This window comes from Trachemys scripta, chromosome 5 (assembly GCF_013100865.1).
Source record: "Trachemys scripta elegans isolate TJP31775 chromosome 5, CAS_Tse_1.0, whole genome shotgun sequence".
Taxonomy (NCBI): domain Eukaryota; kingdom Metazoa; phylum Chordata; order Testudines; family Emydidae; genus Trachemys; species Trachemys scripta.
The window spans coordinates 127645104-127659631 of record NC_048302.1 but is presented as its reverse complement, the minus strand read 5'-3'; the positions used below and the strand labels follow the sequence as shown (position 1 = coordinate 127659631).

The 14528-nt window shown below is 44.4% G+C and overlaps 1 protein-coding gene across 1 annotated transcript in view; it reads right to left on the bottom strand.

The window, feature by feature from the left end:
* The window catches only part of SUCLG1 (succinate-CoA ligase GDP/ADP-forming subunit alpha), a 32120-nt gene extending 17849 nt beyond the window's left edge, over positions 1 to 14271 (bottom strand). Inside the window, exons 1-2 of the mRNA XM_034771261.1 lie at positions 14130 to 14271; positions 483 to 586 (exon numbers count right to left, since the gene is read on the bottom strand). Coding sequence (XP_034627152.1) covers positions 483 to 586; positions 14130 to 14178 — 153 coding nt within the window. The 5' untranslated portion in view covers positions 14179 to 14271. The remainder of the gene's footprint in view (positions 1 to 482; positions 587 to 14129) is intronic.
* Between the last annotated feature and the right edge of the window lie 257 nt (positions 14272 to 14528).

Genomic DNA, 14528 nt, shown 5'->3' with positions numbered 1-14528 from the left:
ACACAAAGCTTCAATTAACACATATCATGGAGGATTGGTTCTAAACAAAATAAGGATGAAAGTCAGTGGTGTCAAACAGTAACAGAATTACATACAGGATATGGTTTTGCAGCGTAGCAACACACAATGCTTGAAGCAAACTGCTTCATCAATGAAGAACATTTCCCTTTATCCAGAAGATAATTCAGCAGAAAAAATTCAAAGCGGAAAACAGGAAAGCTGTTTCTACAAAGAATAAATATTTTCCTCACAGAACCTTTTGAAGAAATACCTTATATTGGATGTGGTGACAAGGCTAAATAAAGCAAACAGTGATATAATAAGATAACCCAGCTTTTAAAACGTCTGCATTTGCTAGGACATATATATGCACAACAAATGAAACCAGAAATATGGAACACCTGTTAAATCTCTTGGCTACTCAGTTTTTTCCATTTAAAGAAGGTTATACTAAGCATTTCATCTATACCAAAGATACGCACCTGTTTGCCAGTAAAACCCTGGCAGATAACCTTTGTATTTTTATTGATATAAAGATTTTTCCGTGTGGCTGAATAGGAACAGTGACGTACTCCATTCTGCTGCACTAAAAATAATAAAATAAAAAGGTTAATAATCGCTTGTGTTTCTAGAATCTTACTTTACCCTTCTATATGGCCTTACAAATGTCACTGAACTAAGCCTTTCAACACCCCATGAATCAGACACGACTCCATTCTACAGTTACATAAGGGAAGGACAGACTCAGATTTTCAGAAAGCTTTAATTTTGGGTGCCCTACCTTAGAAACCTCAGGCCTGATTCCCAGGGGTGCTGAGCACCTGTAGCTCCCATTGACTTGGTCTGGAATGTGGGTAGGGTTGCCAACTCTCCCAGACTGGCCGGGAGTCTCCCAGAATCGATCTCCCAGTGGCTACTGAAACCAGTCCGGGAGATTTTAATAGACTGCTAAAAGTCCAGTCGGTGGTGCAGCAGGTCTAAGGTAAGCATACCTGCGCTGGCTCCGTGCAACTCCTGGAAGTGACTGGCATGTCCCTCTGGCTCCTGGGTGCAGAGGGTTTCTGCGTGCTGCCCCCCCATGCTGAGTGCCAACTCTGCAGTGTCCATTGGCCAGGAATCACAGCCAATGGGAGCTGTGGGGGTGGTGCCTGCATGCAGGGGCAGCACGCAGAGCCACCTGGCCACCCCTGAACCTTGGAGCTGATATGCCAGTCTCTTCAGGGAGCTGCCTGAGGTAAGCACCATCCAGCCAAAGCCTGCACCCCTCATCCCCTCCCGTACCCCAACCCCCTCCAGCCCTGAGCCCCCTCCTGCACCTAAACTCCCTCCCAGAGCCTGCACCGCCTCCTGCACCCCAACCCCTGTCGCAGGCTCAGCCTGGGGCCCTCTCCCACACTCTGAACCCCTCGGCCCTACCCTCCAGCCCAGAGCACACACCCCCTCCTGCATCCCAACCCCTTGCCCCAGTCTGGTGAAAGTGAGTGAGGGTGGGGGAAAGTGAGTGATGGAGGGATGGAGGCTGGAGGGAGGGGGGGTTTGGAGAAGGGGTGGGGCAGGGATAAGGCCTCAGGGAAGGGAAGGGGCAGGGCAGGGTGTTTGGGTTTGTGCAGTTAGACAGTTGGCAACCCTAAGTGTGGGTGCTCAGCATATGAAGAATCAGACCCTAACTAACTGTTTAAAAACAAATAAAAAAAATACATCCAACAATAGAGGACACTTTTAAAAACATGGCCTAAGACTTAACCACAGCCACAGAGTGAGGCATTGTCAGAACTGGGAATGGAGCCAGCTCCTCGGTCCCAATAGCCACACAACTTCATGCATATACATACATATATATACACACACACACAACCTCTTAGCCAATCTGAAACATCTAGCATGTTGAGTGATCCTCAGAAGGATCACTCCAGGGTGAGGATTCAGTGAGAGAAGCTTTTTCCAATACTTCCCTAGCTGCTAGGGCTTAGAAACCACAAGCTTAAAATCATGCTTGGACTCATGGGGAAAAGGAAGACCCTCCATCAACACCACCAGCACCACTTTCCATCTAATTCAGCAAGAGGATGCTTGCATGTGCCTCTTCTCACTGCTTCTAACGCCCTAAAGATATGCAGCTAAAGAAAACCAATGAGTACAGAAAAGGGAACTAATTGCCTTCCCATTGAACAGTTAAGGCATTCTATTGTTGCATCATCCGCTCGATGGCAAAGCACAGTTTAATTTACTTGTGTGAAATATAAGATAAGAGATAGCTAGGGAAAAGAGGGACAGATTCTTCACAAATCCTTTTGCAAAAAGGTCAGCTCTAGTAGAGAATTTCAACCCTATAATGGGCCTTGGATAGTTTAGAAATCCTCCCTAACCGGGCTGTATTTTATAACACTTATTCTAAGCAGGAAATTGTACATTCCTAGCACACAGCACAGTCAATATTAGTATACGTTACAAGAGATGTGGTGCTGTTCAGGTACCTAAAGTCTTAAGAGGAAAAAACGTTAAGAGATGAACTTTAAGAAAAAGGGAGGAAGTGGAAAGGGGAAGCTAAAATAAAGATATCCTATCTGGACTGTCTTCGGTTTGAACAGGCACATGCTCAAGCATGCCTGTAGGGGAGCCACATCATTTAAAAAACAAGACCACAGTATGTAGAGTTCACTGGCTGGAAAAAACATAAAAGAAAAATAACTCTCCAAGTATTTCACAAACAACGTATTATATGGAGATATACCTATCTCATAGAAATGGAAGGGACCTTGAGAGGTCATTGACTCCAGTCCCCTGCCTTCACAGCAGGACCACGTACTGTCCCTGACAGATTTTTGCCCCAGATCCCTAAATGCCCCCCTTGAGGATTGAACTCATAACCCTGGGTTTAGGAGGCCAATGCTCAAACCACTGAACTATCCCTCCCAACTCTGCTTCAACACGAGCTCTTATGACCAGATACACGTACTTGTCTACTTACCACTACATGTTACTGACATGTTAAAATAAAGGCACCAGATAGAAATTGCAATTATGGAAGGCTTATTAGTCGATGTTTCATTTACACAATATTTAAAACCTAAGCAGTTACAAGTTTTTTTCCCCCCCCACGGAGAGGCTAAAGGGACAGTAATCCTACTGAGATCTCTCTTTGCAAAAAGCTTTTTAAAGATAAAGCCTCTGTGTGTACCTCCATTCAACCTAAATGAGAAGCAAGGCTAAACCAACATCAAAAGAAGTTTATACACTATTAAGTCAAGCCTGATTTCTCCAGCAAGCGCTGTAGTCTTTTCCCTACTTTTCAGTCATGCCAAAAAATGTGAAGAATTATAATAGCATATGCCTATGTCTGATTCCAACCTATCAGGAAAGCAGTCTTGTTTTCTTGAAGAACCATTGGGAAAAGAATGTTACACGAGACTCTACATAGCACCAAACATTTCGAACAGTCAATAAAATTAGAGTTTAAAGGGAAAATGGATAGGGAGGCTCACAGCATATAACAGAACTGCTAGATATGCATGTCATCAGTCTGTTAAGAAGTCAGAAAAGCCTTTGCAATAGTTCAATCTAATCACTTGCTTTTGTCTGCTTGATCAATATTGCTGGAAGCAATAAACAAATAAGTATTATTCGAAATAAACAATGTTACATACATTTCTTTAAGTTTTAAGAGAAACCATTAAGCCAACAGATCAAGTAAGTCCATGTCTGAAGCTCTAATGAGCATATTGAATGTGATTTTAGGGTAATCTTTAGCAGACTGAAGTTTCAGTCAGGGAAAAGTGTGTTATTTTAAACTAGTGCAGCTAAGTGTGGACACACCTCAATTTAAACCTGGTTACATCAATTACAAGGGCAAACTAAGCTGCTGTGAGGTTTAAATGGAGGTAAGCATCCACAAAAATGGACAATGGTTTAACAAAAAACACACACAAAACATAAACATGGGTTGTTGAACCAGTGTAACTCTGTGGTTAGACCAGGTCTATGGTCTGGTCTATACTACCCGCCTGAAACGGCGGGTAGAAATCGACCTCTTGGGGGGGGGGGGGGAAGGATATAGGCATGAGCAGATTGTTATCCTCAGCTGTATACTGTCTAGTGCAAGGGTTCTCATAACAATGTTTTGGGTGGCCTCAGCATGTGGTCACCAACTCTTGCTAGTGTGCATTCTGACACTTTTTCCTAAAATACTTAATTAACTTTAGAAAAATAAATATGCACGTATACAAACCCAAATATTTAATTTATTCATGTAGGGTTGGTTTTTTGGGGAGGAGGGGACGGTTTCAATAATAAAAACAATGCACAGTTGTCTCTATTCTTTACTGGAACTAAACAGAATATAACTTTTCGCTGCCTCCCAGCTAGCTAGGAAATCTGCTGTGGAAGTATCACTTTTTACAGCAGACTTGATAGCTGGCCAGGAGGCTGTGAAAAATGAATTTTTTATGTTTGTTAATATAGCACTTTTCACAGCCCCAACCTAGCTAGCAAGTCTGCTGTGAAGTCTGCATTAGTAAGTTTGATGTAAAAAGTGATATTAACGAAACATACAAATATCACCTTTCACAGAAGGCTTACTCAGTCTGGGAAAGCCCCAATACAGCAAGCTCTGGGGGAAGGGGGGGCCTGGGGTCCCAGATTTGAAGCCTGAAGCCCCACCACCCCCACGAAGGTGGGTCAGGAACTCACTGGCCATCTGGAGTCCAAGATTCCCCCAGCATGCCTACATGTCTCCAGATGCAGTGCAGAGCACCACCCCCTGCTGGCGGCATTAGCAAACACCAAGGAAGCCGTATACAGTAGCAACAGGGAGGGGAGTAGCTGCTACTTTGCCCTCCACCACTCAGGAGGCTGTCCTGGCCGCAAGAAAAGCTACTGGTGATTGCATGCGACACGTGGTCACATTTGAGAAACACTGGTCTAGTGTGTGCACTGTATCTGAACAGCAAACGGGCAAGGTCAATAAATGGGCAATGCTAGAAGTCTAAATAATAAAATGGGCGAACTAGAGTGCCTCGTATTAAATGAGGATAATGATACAATAGGCATCACAGAAACCTGGTGGAATGAGGATAATCAATGGGACACAATAATACCAGGGTACAAAATATATCGGAAGGACAGAACAGGTCATGCTCGTGGGGGAGTGGCATTATATGTGAAAGAAAGCATAGAATCAAATTAAGTAAAAATTGTTAATGAATCAAACTGTACCACAGAATCTCTATGGATAGAAATTCCATTCCCCATAAAGAATATAGCAGGAGGGATATATTACCGACCATATGACCAGGATAGTGATAGTGACTATGAAATGCTCAGGGAGATTAGAGAGGCTATTAATGTTAACTCAATAATAATAATAATGGGGATTTCACTTATCCCCATATTGGCTGGGTACATGTCACCTAAGGACGGGGTGCATAGATAAAGTTTCTTGACACCTTAAATGACTGCTTCTTGAAGCAGCTAGTCCTGGAACCCACCAAAGGAGAGGCAATTCTTGATTTTGTCCTAAGAGGAGCTCAGGATCTGGTCGAAGAGGTGAATATAGCTGGACTGCTTGGTAATAGTGACCATAATATAATTAAATTTAATTTCCCTGTGGCAGGAAAAACACCACAGCGGCCCACACTGTAACATTTAATTTCAGAAAGGGGAACTACACAAAAATGAGGTTAGTTAAACAGAAAAAGGGTACAGTGCCAAAAGTGAAATCTCTGCAAGCTGCATGGAAACTTTTTAAAGACACCAGAATAGAGGCTCAATTGAAATGTATACCCCAAATTAAAAAAAACATAGCAAGAGAACCAAAAAAGAGCCACCGTGGTTAAACAACGTAAAAGAAGTAGTGAGAGGCAAAAGGCATCCTTTAAAAAGTGGAAGTTAAATCCTAGTGAGGAAAATAGAAAGGAGCATAAACTCTGGCAAAAAAAAGTGTAAAAGTACAATTAGGAAGGCCAAAAAAGAATTTGAGGAACAGTTAGCCAAAGACTCAAAAAGTAATAAAAAAAAAAAAATTGCTAAGTACATCAGAAGCAGGATGCCTGCTAAACAACCAGTGGGGCCACTGGACGATTGAGGTGCTAAAGACGCACTCAAGGATGATAAGGCCATTGCAGAGAAACTAATGAATTCTTTGCGTCGGTCTTCATGGCTGAGGATGTGAGGAAGACTCCCAAACCTGAGCCATTCGTTTTAGGTGACAGATCTGAGGAACTGTCCTAGATTGAGGTATCATTAGAGGTGGTTTTGGAACAAATTGATAAATTAAACAGCAATAAGTCACCAGGACCAGATGGTATTCTCCCGAGAGTTCTGAAGGAACTCAGATGTGAAATTGCAGAATTACTAACTGTAGTCTGTAACCTATCATTTAAGTCAGCTTCTGTACCAGATGACTGGAGGATAGCTAATGGGACTCCAATTTTTAAAAAGGGCTCCAGAGGCAATCCCGGCAATTACAGGCCTGTATGCCCGGTACTGAAGTCAGGCTAACTGGTTGAAACTATAATGAAGAACAATATTGTCAGACATATCAATGAACATAATTTGTTGAGGAAGAGTCAACATGGTTTTAGTAAAAAGCAACAGAGGGTCCTATGGCACCTTTAAGACTAACAGAAGTATTGCAGCATAAGCTTTCGTGGGTGAATGCTCACTTCATCAGACGCAAGTGGGCTAGATGGACTTTTGGTCTGACCCAGTAGGGCCAGTCTACTTATCCTAACCATGTCCAAAAAGTGACTGTAAAAATGGCATAATAAGGCCCCACGTTTATTGTTTAAGACCTTCTCTATACTGGCAAAGAGTACCAAGAATCCTAATCTTAACTGATTACTTCTTGTTTGTATTACAGTAGTGCTAGAGGCCCCTGTAACACTTTCCTGGGGTACTCAGAGTTGTGAGGCATCTCATCACCACGACCTGCCCTTAGCGTGAGGAAGTCTTGTACGTGCCTGCCGTGAAACCACCAGCCTCTGGCAACATGAGTAGAGCTGCTGAGCCTTCCAGGCCTGACTCACTCTGTGTAGATTAATGATAGGCACACAACAACCATCTAGTCCTCTGAGCGTCCCTCTGGAGTGCCCAACCCTGTTCTTTTCAAGGAGAGTTTCTGCAATTGCTTAAAATAAATGTATATAGTTATAGCGTACCCTTCCGGGTAGCAAAAAGATGTACCAGATCTAGTGTAGAGAGGCTCTATGTAGTTGCAAATCAACATGCTTTAATGATTATATCAACCAATGATAATTCATCTTTCCTTAGAAAAGATCTGAGGTACAAACGGAAAAGTAGATTAAAATTGAGACTTCAAAACTGAGGCTTTTCACTTTGTGATTTAAATCGATCCACTCTAAGATAAGAGGAAACATGCAGAAGACAACTTTGGAAAAGATATACCATGACCTCTTATGTGAAGAAAAAAAAATGGAGTGACGATATGAAGGGAAAGAAAGTATAATAAAAGCAAGAGGGCTGTAGCAAGATTTTTTAAATAGTTTATTGAATAGCAAGTTGTTGTTACACGCACATACGGTACCCCACTTTTCCTCTTCACCTTTGCCTTGTTTCATCAATCAGGATGAGCAGCTCTTGTTCCTCGTCTCCAAGCATTCTTGTCAAGCGCATCTTCCAGGCTGACACCAACCTTCCTCATGTCACAGAACCATAGAAATGTAGAGCTGGAAAGGACCTTAAGAGGTCATCTAGTCCAACCACCCTGGCTGAGGCAAGACCACGTAAAAGCAGACCATCCCCTGACAGATATTTGTCCTTCTGTCCAGTGGCTAAGTATCCTTATAGATTGAAGCTTTTTACTAATATCTAATCTAAATTTCCCTTGCTCCAGACTAAGCCCATCACTTCTTGTCCTACCTTCACTGCACACAGAAAACAATTGATCACAGTCCTCTCCTATAACAGCTCTCAGTCATCACATGTTATTAGATATCCCTCAGTTTTTTCAAGATTTAAACACAAGTAAGTATTTTTTAAGCTTTCCTTATAGGTCAGGTTTTCTAAACCATTTATCTTTTTTTGCTCACCTCTGGACTCTCTCCAATTTATCCACATCTTTCCAATGTGTGGTGTCCAGAATCGGACAGTTTTCCAGCTGAGGCCTCACCAGTGTCGAATAGAGCGGGATAATTATCTACCACGTCTTACATACAACACTCCTGTGAATACACCCCAGAATATTAGCCTTTTTTGCAACTGCATCACATTGTTGAGTCACACTCAATTTGTGATCCACTATAATCAAGATCTTTTTCAGCAGTAGTATCGCCTAGCCAGTTATTCCCAATTTTGTAGTTGTGCATTTGATTTTGCCTTCCTAAATGAAGCACTTTGCACTTCATTGAATTTCATCTTGTTGATTTCAGACTAATTCTCTAATTTGCCAACATAGTATTTGCAGCCCCTTGCAGGTTTGGTGTCATCTGCAAGTTTTATACGCACTCTCCACTCCATTATCCAAGTCATTCATGAAATTATTAACGAGTACTGGACCCAGGACTGACCCCTGCGGGACCCCACTAGATATGCCCTCTCAGTTTGACAGAAACCACTGATACTGAGTACAGACTTTCAACTAGTTGTGCACCCCCTTATAGTAATTTCATCTAGACCACATTTCTCTAGTTTGCTTATAAGAATTATGTGGGGCTGTGCCAAAAGCATTACTAATATCAAGATACATCACATCTATAGCTTGCCCCCCTTGTAAGCCAGTAACTCTGTCAAAAAAAGAAAATTAGGTTGGCTTGGCATTATTTGTTCAGATCTGTGCTGGATATTCTTTACAGTCCTATTATCCTCCAATTTCTTACAAGCTGATTTAATAATTTGTTCCAGTATCTTTCCAGGTATCAGTCAGGCTGACTCATCTATAATTCCCCAGGCCCTCCTTGTTCTTCCTTTTAAAGATAGGTGCTAGAGTTGTCCTTCTCCAATCCTCAGGAGGCCTTCACTTGTCCTCCATGAGTTCTCAAAGGTAACTGCTAACAGTTCTGAGATTGCTTCAGCTAGTCCAGGGGTGGGCAAACCCCAGCCTGTGGGCCACATCCGGCGGCAGACTTGCCCCCGGCCCCTCCCCTGCTGCCCTCCCTCCCCCGCATGGTTTTTATCCCGGGGCTACTACCTCTTGTACTCTCAGGCCCTTTCCACAGCAGTCGTGCAAAGTGGTTGCACATCGCTTCCAGGGGACAACCTACCATTGTAGTGATAAACTACCTGAAGACAAAAATCCAAAGGGCACGTGTGATTGGCACAGCTTCTACAAACCGGCTGATCAACTGATGTTCTTGGTTTGAAACCCGAGTCTCTTCTCCTAGGAGGACTGCCTACCACAGCTAGCAACCCCCCTCTGCCCAGACAGTACCCAACTTTCATTCCTTCAAATTGCAGAATGCAACAAGGGAGGAGCCTAACAATACAGCTATTTTTCCATCTTGTTTAGTAGTTGGGCTTAATTCCCAAGCTAGTATTTGCTGGGTACATTTTTCAAGACCTGCCTGTCCAAGAGGAGCATTTACTGGGTGCCTGTCTTAAGTGTTTGCCTCTCCCCACAAGGCCACTTCAATTAAGCAATTCATTGTCAATCCTTTGAGGAGCTGCTTTATACAGCTTTCACTTTATATTTACTTCTAATTTCATTTGAAGAATATGTTCCAAAGATAACTCAAGTTTTAACTAAAAATATCCTACAGACATGGAAATTCCCAGCGATAAACTTGACAAGAGTTGAGGAGTTTAGATAGGCCAGTATGGAAGGAATAACTTGAACGTTATGAGAGTGCTTATACTCACCACACCTAACAAATAGAGTCCTGCAAATCTGCTTTATATCCGTGCACATCCGCAGACCATGTTTGCAGATTGTGGATGGATGTGGATCAAAATTTTGTATCCGTGCAGGTCTCTACCAATGAAGCCAATACTAGTGGGCACCTGCACTAATGACTAGCAAAACCTCAGTCCCTATCAACCTCCCCATCTTCTCCTATATCAAGGAGTCCAGCATTAGATGGTCATCAGCAACATACAGATGAACCATATGGCTGATTCAGTTGCATTGAAATGGACCAACTATGGCATCCAAAAGAGAAGTTGCTCCAACTCTTTTTTTTTTTTTTTTTTGGGGGGGGGGGGGCGCGCGGACACAACCACCACCACGGCCACCCTGGGATACTGCAGTGAAGCACCTCAATAGTAGGTGCTTTAGCTATGACAGGCTGAGCTGATCAGCCCTATATCAGATAGTCATCTTGTGTAATCATTCCCCTTCATGCCAAGAGAAAGGAAACCCAATAATGACTACTGTTATAGTTGTCCTATAGATACAAAAGCCTCAATATATTTATCTATCATAATGATAACTATGTTACTCAAGATAAGGTTGCTATTTCAGCTACAAAGTTATGAGTTTCTCTTATTTTCCTATAAATCTCCCAAACCCAGCTATTCCAGGAACGTCTAGCCATTTTTTATTTTTTTTTAAAGGTGGTGTTAAAAAAAAAACCACCTCAGAATATTCCCATGATTCCCCCCCCCCCACTAGCATCCTGACTCATTTCAATTCAATCATGCAATACCTTGACTTACAATACAGTGTGTGCTTATCTACATACATATGTGAGCAGTCTCTAACGCCTCAACATTCCATATATAAGTGGTGCATAATCTCTAACCTTTGAGTTAGTTTGCCATTCATTAGCCTTTTACAGAAATTATTTCACAACACCATGATTTAAACGCTGATTCTTTACAATTAAGACGATCAAGGGCATGTTGCAAGATCATCAAGCACAAACAAGAATAAGTTTGTACCTGTTTTACAATCAAAATCAGCAACTTATGATCAAAATCATCACTGTGCAGAATAGCTTTATTAACTGTTTTTATACAAAAAAATATGTTCAGCATCAAAATCCCTGTGGAAAAGGGACTAGGTTAATGTGAAATTGTATGACAGAAGATGTTGTTATAGAATAAGTGTTGTTAAGTGGAGTTGTATGATGGAGTATGTTGTTGGATGACGACCAAAATAACACATGCTGTTTGATGCACAGATACAGATGCTTGGACTCCTGGACAAACATTTCACCAAGCCTTCCCGTTTGGAACTTTAGGTGACTGAATTTGTCAACTGGCAGTTTATTTTTGTAAATATTATTTTTAAAAGTGTTGATCCTAACAGAGTAGCTGTTAACCAGTACATACTAAATATCTTCCCAAAAATCCCTTAAAAAACAAAAACAAAAAACTTGTGAGTGTCTTTCTTCCTGATGCCCTGTCGAAGTTTTGTAAAGGGAGAAGAAAGGGATGTTAGTTTCAGCAAGAGTGGAAACTGACTTAGGCTCCAATCCTGTAATTTAAAGCACACAGGCAGATTGCTGCACTTGCATGGAGTGCCAAAGAATTCAGGGGGCCTTGCCAGTCTGTCTATATGCTATCAGTTGTAGGATAGAAGCCTGACAACTAAGGGACCGATTCTTCAATGGACTCCAAAGGAGCAGATCCCTGTGCAGATCTCCACTGACTTCAATCTGTCCATTCAGCACTCACTGCGGGATCGGTGTCTGTCTAACTTATTACACAGGGATACAGTGAAATTTGCTACACACAGCGCTGCCAACTGCAAGGTAAACAAACTGTAAAGACAAAGAATGTTTTCGCTAATCTCTTTTGGTTACAGTGATCTTAATAGTTACAAGTAACACCTATGACCACAAAAAGTTTTCAAGCAGAATTATGATTTTTAAAATAAAAATCATATTTTTTTAGTTATTAGTAGGACCCTACCATATCAAATTTGCAGCCATGAAAAATACATCACGGACTGTGAAATCTGGTTTCCCCGTGACATCTGGTCTTTTGTGTGCTTTTACCCCATACTATACAGATTTCACAGGGGAGATCAGTGTTTCTCAAATTGGGGAGTCCTGACCCAAAAAGGAGTTGCGGGGTGCAGAGGGGGAGGGGTGTTGCAAGGTTATTTTAAGGGGGTCCGGTATTGCCATCCTTACTTCTGTGCTGCCTTCAGAGCTGGGCAGCCGGAGAGCAGCGGCAGTTGGCCAGGCATCCAGCTCGGAAGGCAGTGCCCCACCAGCAGCAGTGCAGAAATAAGGATGGCAATACCATACCATGCCATCCTTACCTCTGCACTGCTGCTGGCGGCACCTCTGCCTTCAAAGCTGGGATCCCGGCCAGCAGCAGTCGCTGCTCTCCGGTTGCCTAGCTCTAAAGGAAGCGCCATCAGCAGCAGCACAGAAGTAAGGGTAGCAGTACTGCAACATCCCCTACAATAACCTTGTGACCCCCTCTCAACTCCTTTTTGGGTCAGGACCCCTACAATTACACCACCATGAAATTTCAGATTGAAATAGGTGAAATCATGATAGTTATGATTTTTAAACTCTTATGACTATGAAATTGACCAAATATACTGTGAATTGGACTTTAAAGAAATACCATTTGTTCTTATCCTTTCAAGAAACTCCCCAGTTCATTCAGTGCTCGCCTTATGACATACAGGACTCTCAGCTAACAGAGGAAAAGAAAATTAAAGGTATTTTAAGAAAGAGTAACAGATGACCACCTCTGGTTTTGCTGGCTGGCACAGCTCCACCCAGCACCCTCAACAGTTGGACCTGCATGTTCATGCTTTGCTCACCATTTACAGTACTATAAAACAATTATGTCCTAAAAAGAAGGTTTTCTCCAGTACATGTTTACTGAACTTTATAACTCACAGATTTGTCTCTCTCCTTTCTAAAGAAATACAGGCTGTCAGCAACAGGTGTTAAGTGTGAGAAAGAAAAGGATGCAGAACAATCACACCCAACTTTTTTTGAACAGCTACAAAGTTTTGCTAAAAGGTAACCTCACCCGTATCATCTAAAGTGCCCACTGAGGGCTGCCACTCATGTAGGATTGCCTGACAAGGCATTGACATATGACTTTAAATACCTTTCCGGGTCTGAAAAAGAGCTCTGTGTAGCTCAAGAGCTTGCCTCTTTCACCAACAGAAGTTGGTCCAATAAAAGATAGTGTTTTCACTCACCGTGCAGCTCTAATCGGATATTGAAAAGCAAGTTAATGACTACAGGAGTCAGCAACCTTTCAGAAGTGGTGGGCTGAGTCTTCATTTATTCACTTTAATTTAAGGTTTCGTGTGCCAGTCATACATTTTAACATAGTTAGAAGGCCTCTTTCTAAGAGTCTATAACATATAACTAAATTATTCTTGTATGTAAAGTAAATAAGGTTTTTTAAATGTTTAATTTAATTTTAAACGAAGCTTCTTAAAATGCAGAGCCCCCCAGACCAGTGGCAGGACCCGGGCAGTGTGAGTGCCACTGAACATCGGCACACGTGCCATAGGTTGCCTACCCCTGGACTAGTATCAGGGGGTAGCCGTGTTAGTCTGTATCTACAAAAACAACAAGGAGTCTGGTGGCACCTTAAAGACTAACGGATTTATTTGGGCATAAGCTTTCGTGGGTAAAAACCTCACTGCTTCGGATGCCACCTGGACTAGAGCATTGGACGGGGACACAGGAGACCTGGGCTCTTTCCCGGGCTCTGCCACCAGCCTACCGAAAGTCACTTCCCTGCTCTGGGTGCCAGTCCCCCGCACCCCTCAGAGGGAGCTAAGGATCCCAGCTTCACCGGCACGGCGCTTGGAGACCCACGGCTGAAGAGCCCTGTGCCAGAGCCAGGCGTGACTTCCAACCGGGCCGCCACGGGGGCGGCCATCGCCTCCGCCCGCCAAAGCGGAGCTAATCGCGCCCTCCTGGTCCCCCAGACGGCAGCTACCCACGGACGGGCCCCACAAACAGCAGGAGCAGTTGGCGGCCCCCCCCCCCCCGGGGCACCAAGCGCGGGGGGGGGGGGGGGGGCAGCCCAGCCCCGCGGGGCCCGGAGACAGCAAGCCACGCCCCCGGGGGGGGTCTCCCAGCCCCAGGCCAGACCGGCGTAAGGCCCCCCCCGGGCCCTGCCCAGCTGGGGGAGGGGGGCCGCGAGGCCTCCCCCCCAGCCAGCCCTAGCGCCCGCGAGGCTCCGAGGGCCCCAGTCAGCGCGGGGTCCGGGGCTGCCGCCCGGCCCCGGCCCGGCCCGATACTCACAGAGCAGGAGGCGGCCCAGGAGGCGGGAAGCGCCGCTGCAGTGAGACATCGTCTCCTTCGCCAATGACACGGGGCCCGGGCGGGCGGCTCCGCGCGCGCGTGCAGGCGGCCAGCGAGAACGCCGGAGGCCAAACCGCCCCTAAACCCGCCTTTGCCAGGACAGCCCCGCCCTGCCACGGGGATATGGGGCCCGGCGCTGGCCCGGCCACCAATCCCACATCCGGCCCTGGGTGGCGACTCCGCAGCCGGCCGGGAGGGGTCCTCGCGAGCTGAGGGCAGGACCCCGCCGCGCAGGGGGTTGTGGGGATTGTAGTTCAGTGGTAGAGGGAGGGGAGAAGGGCAGAGAAGGCTGAGAGCTTAGGGAAGGGGAAGGGGTGAGGGGGAAGAGCCAAAGGAAAA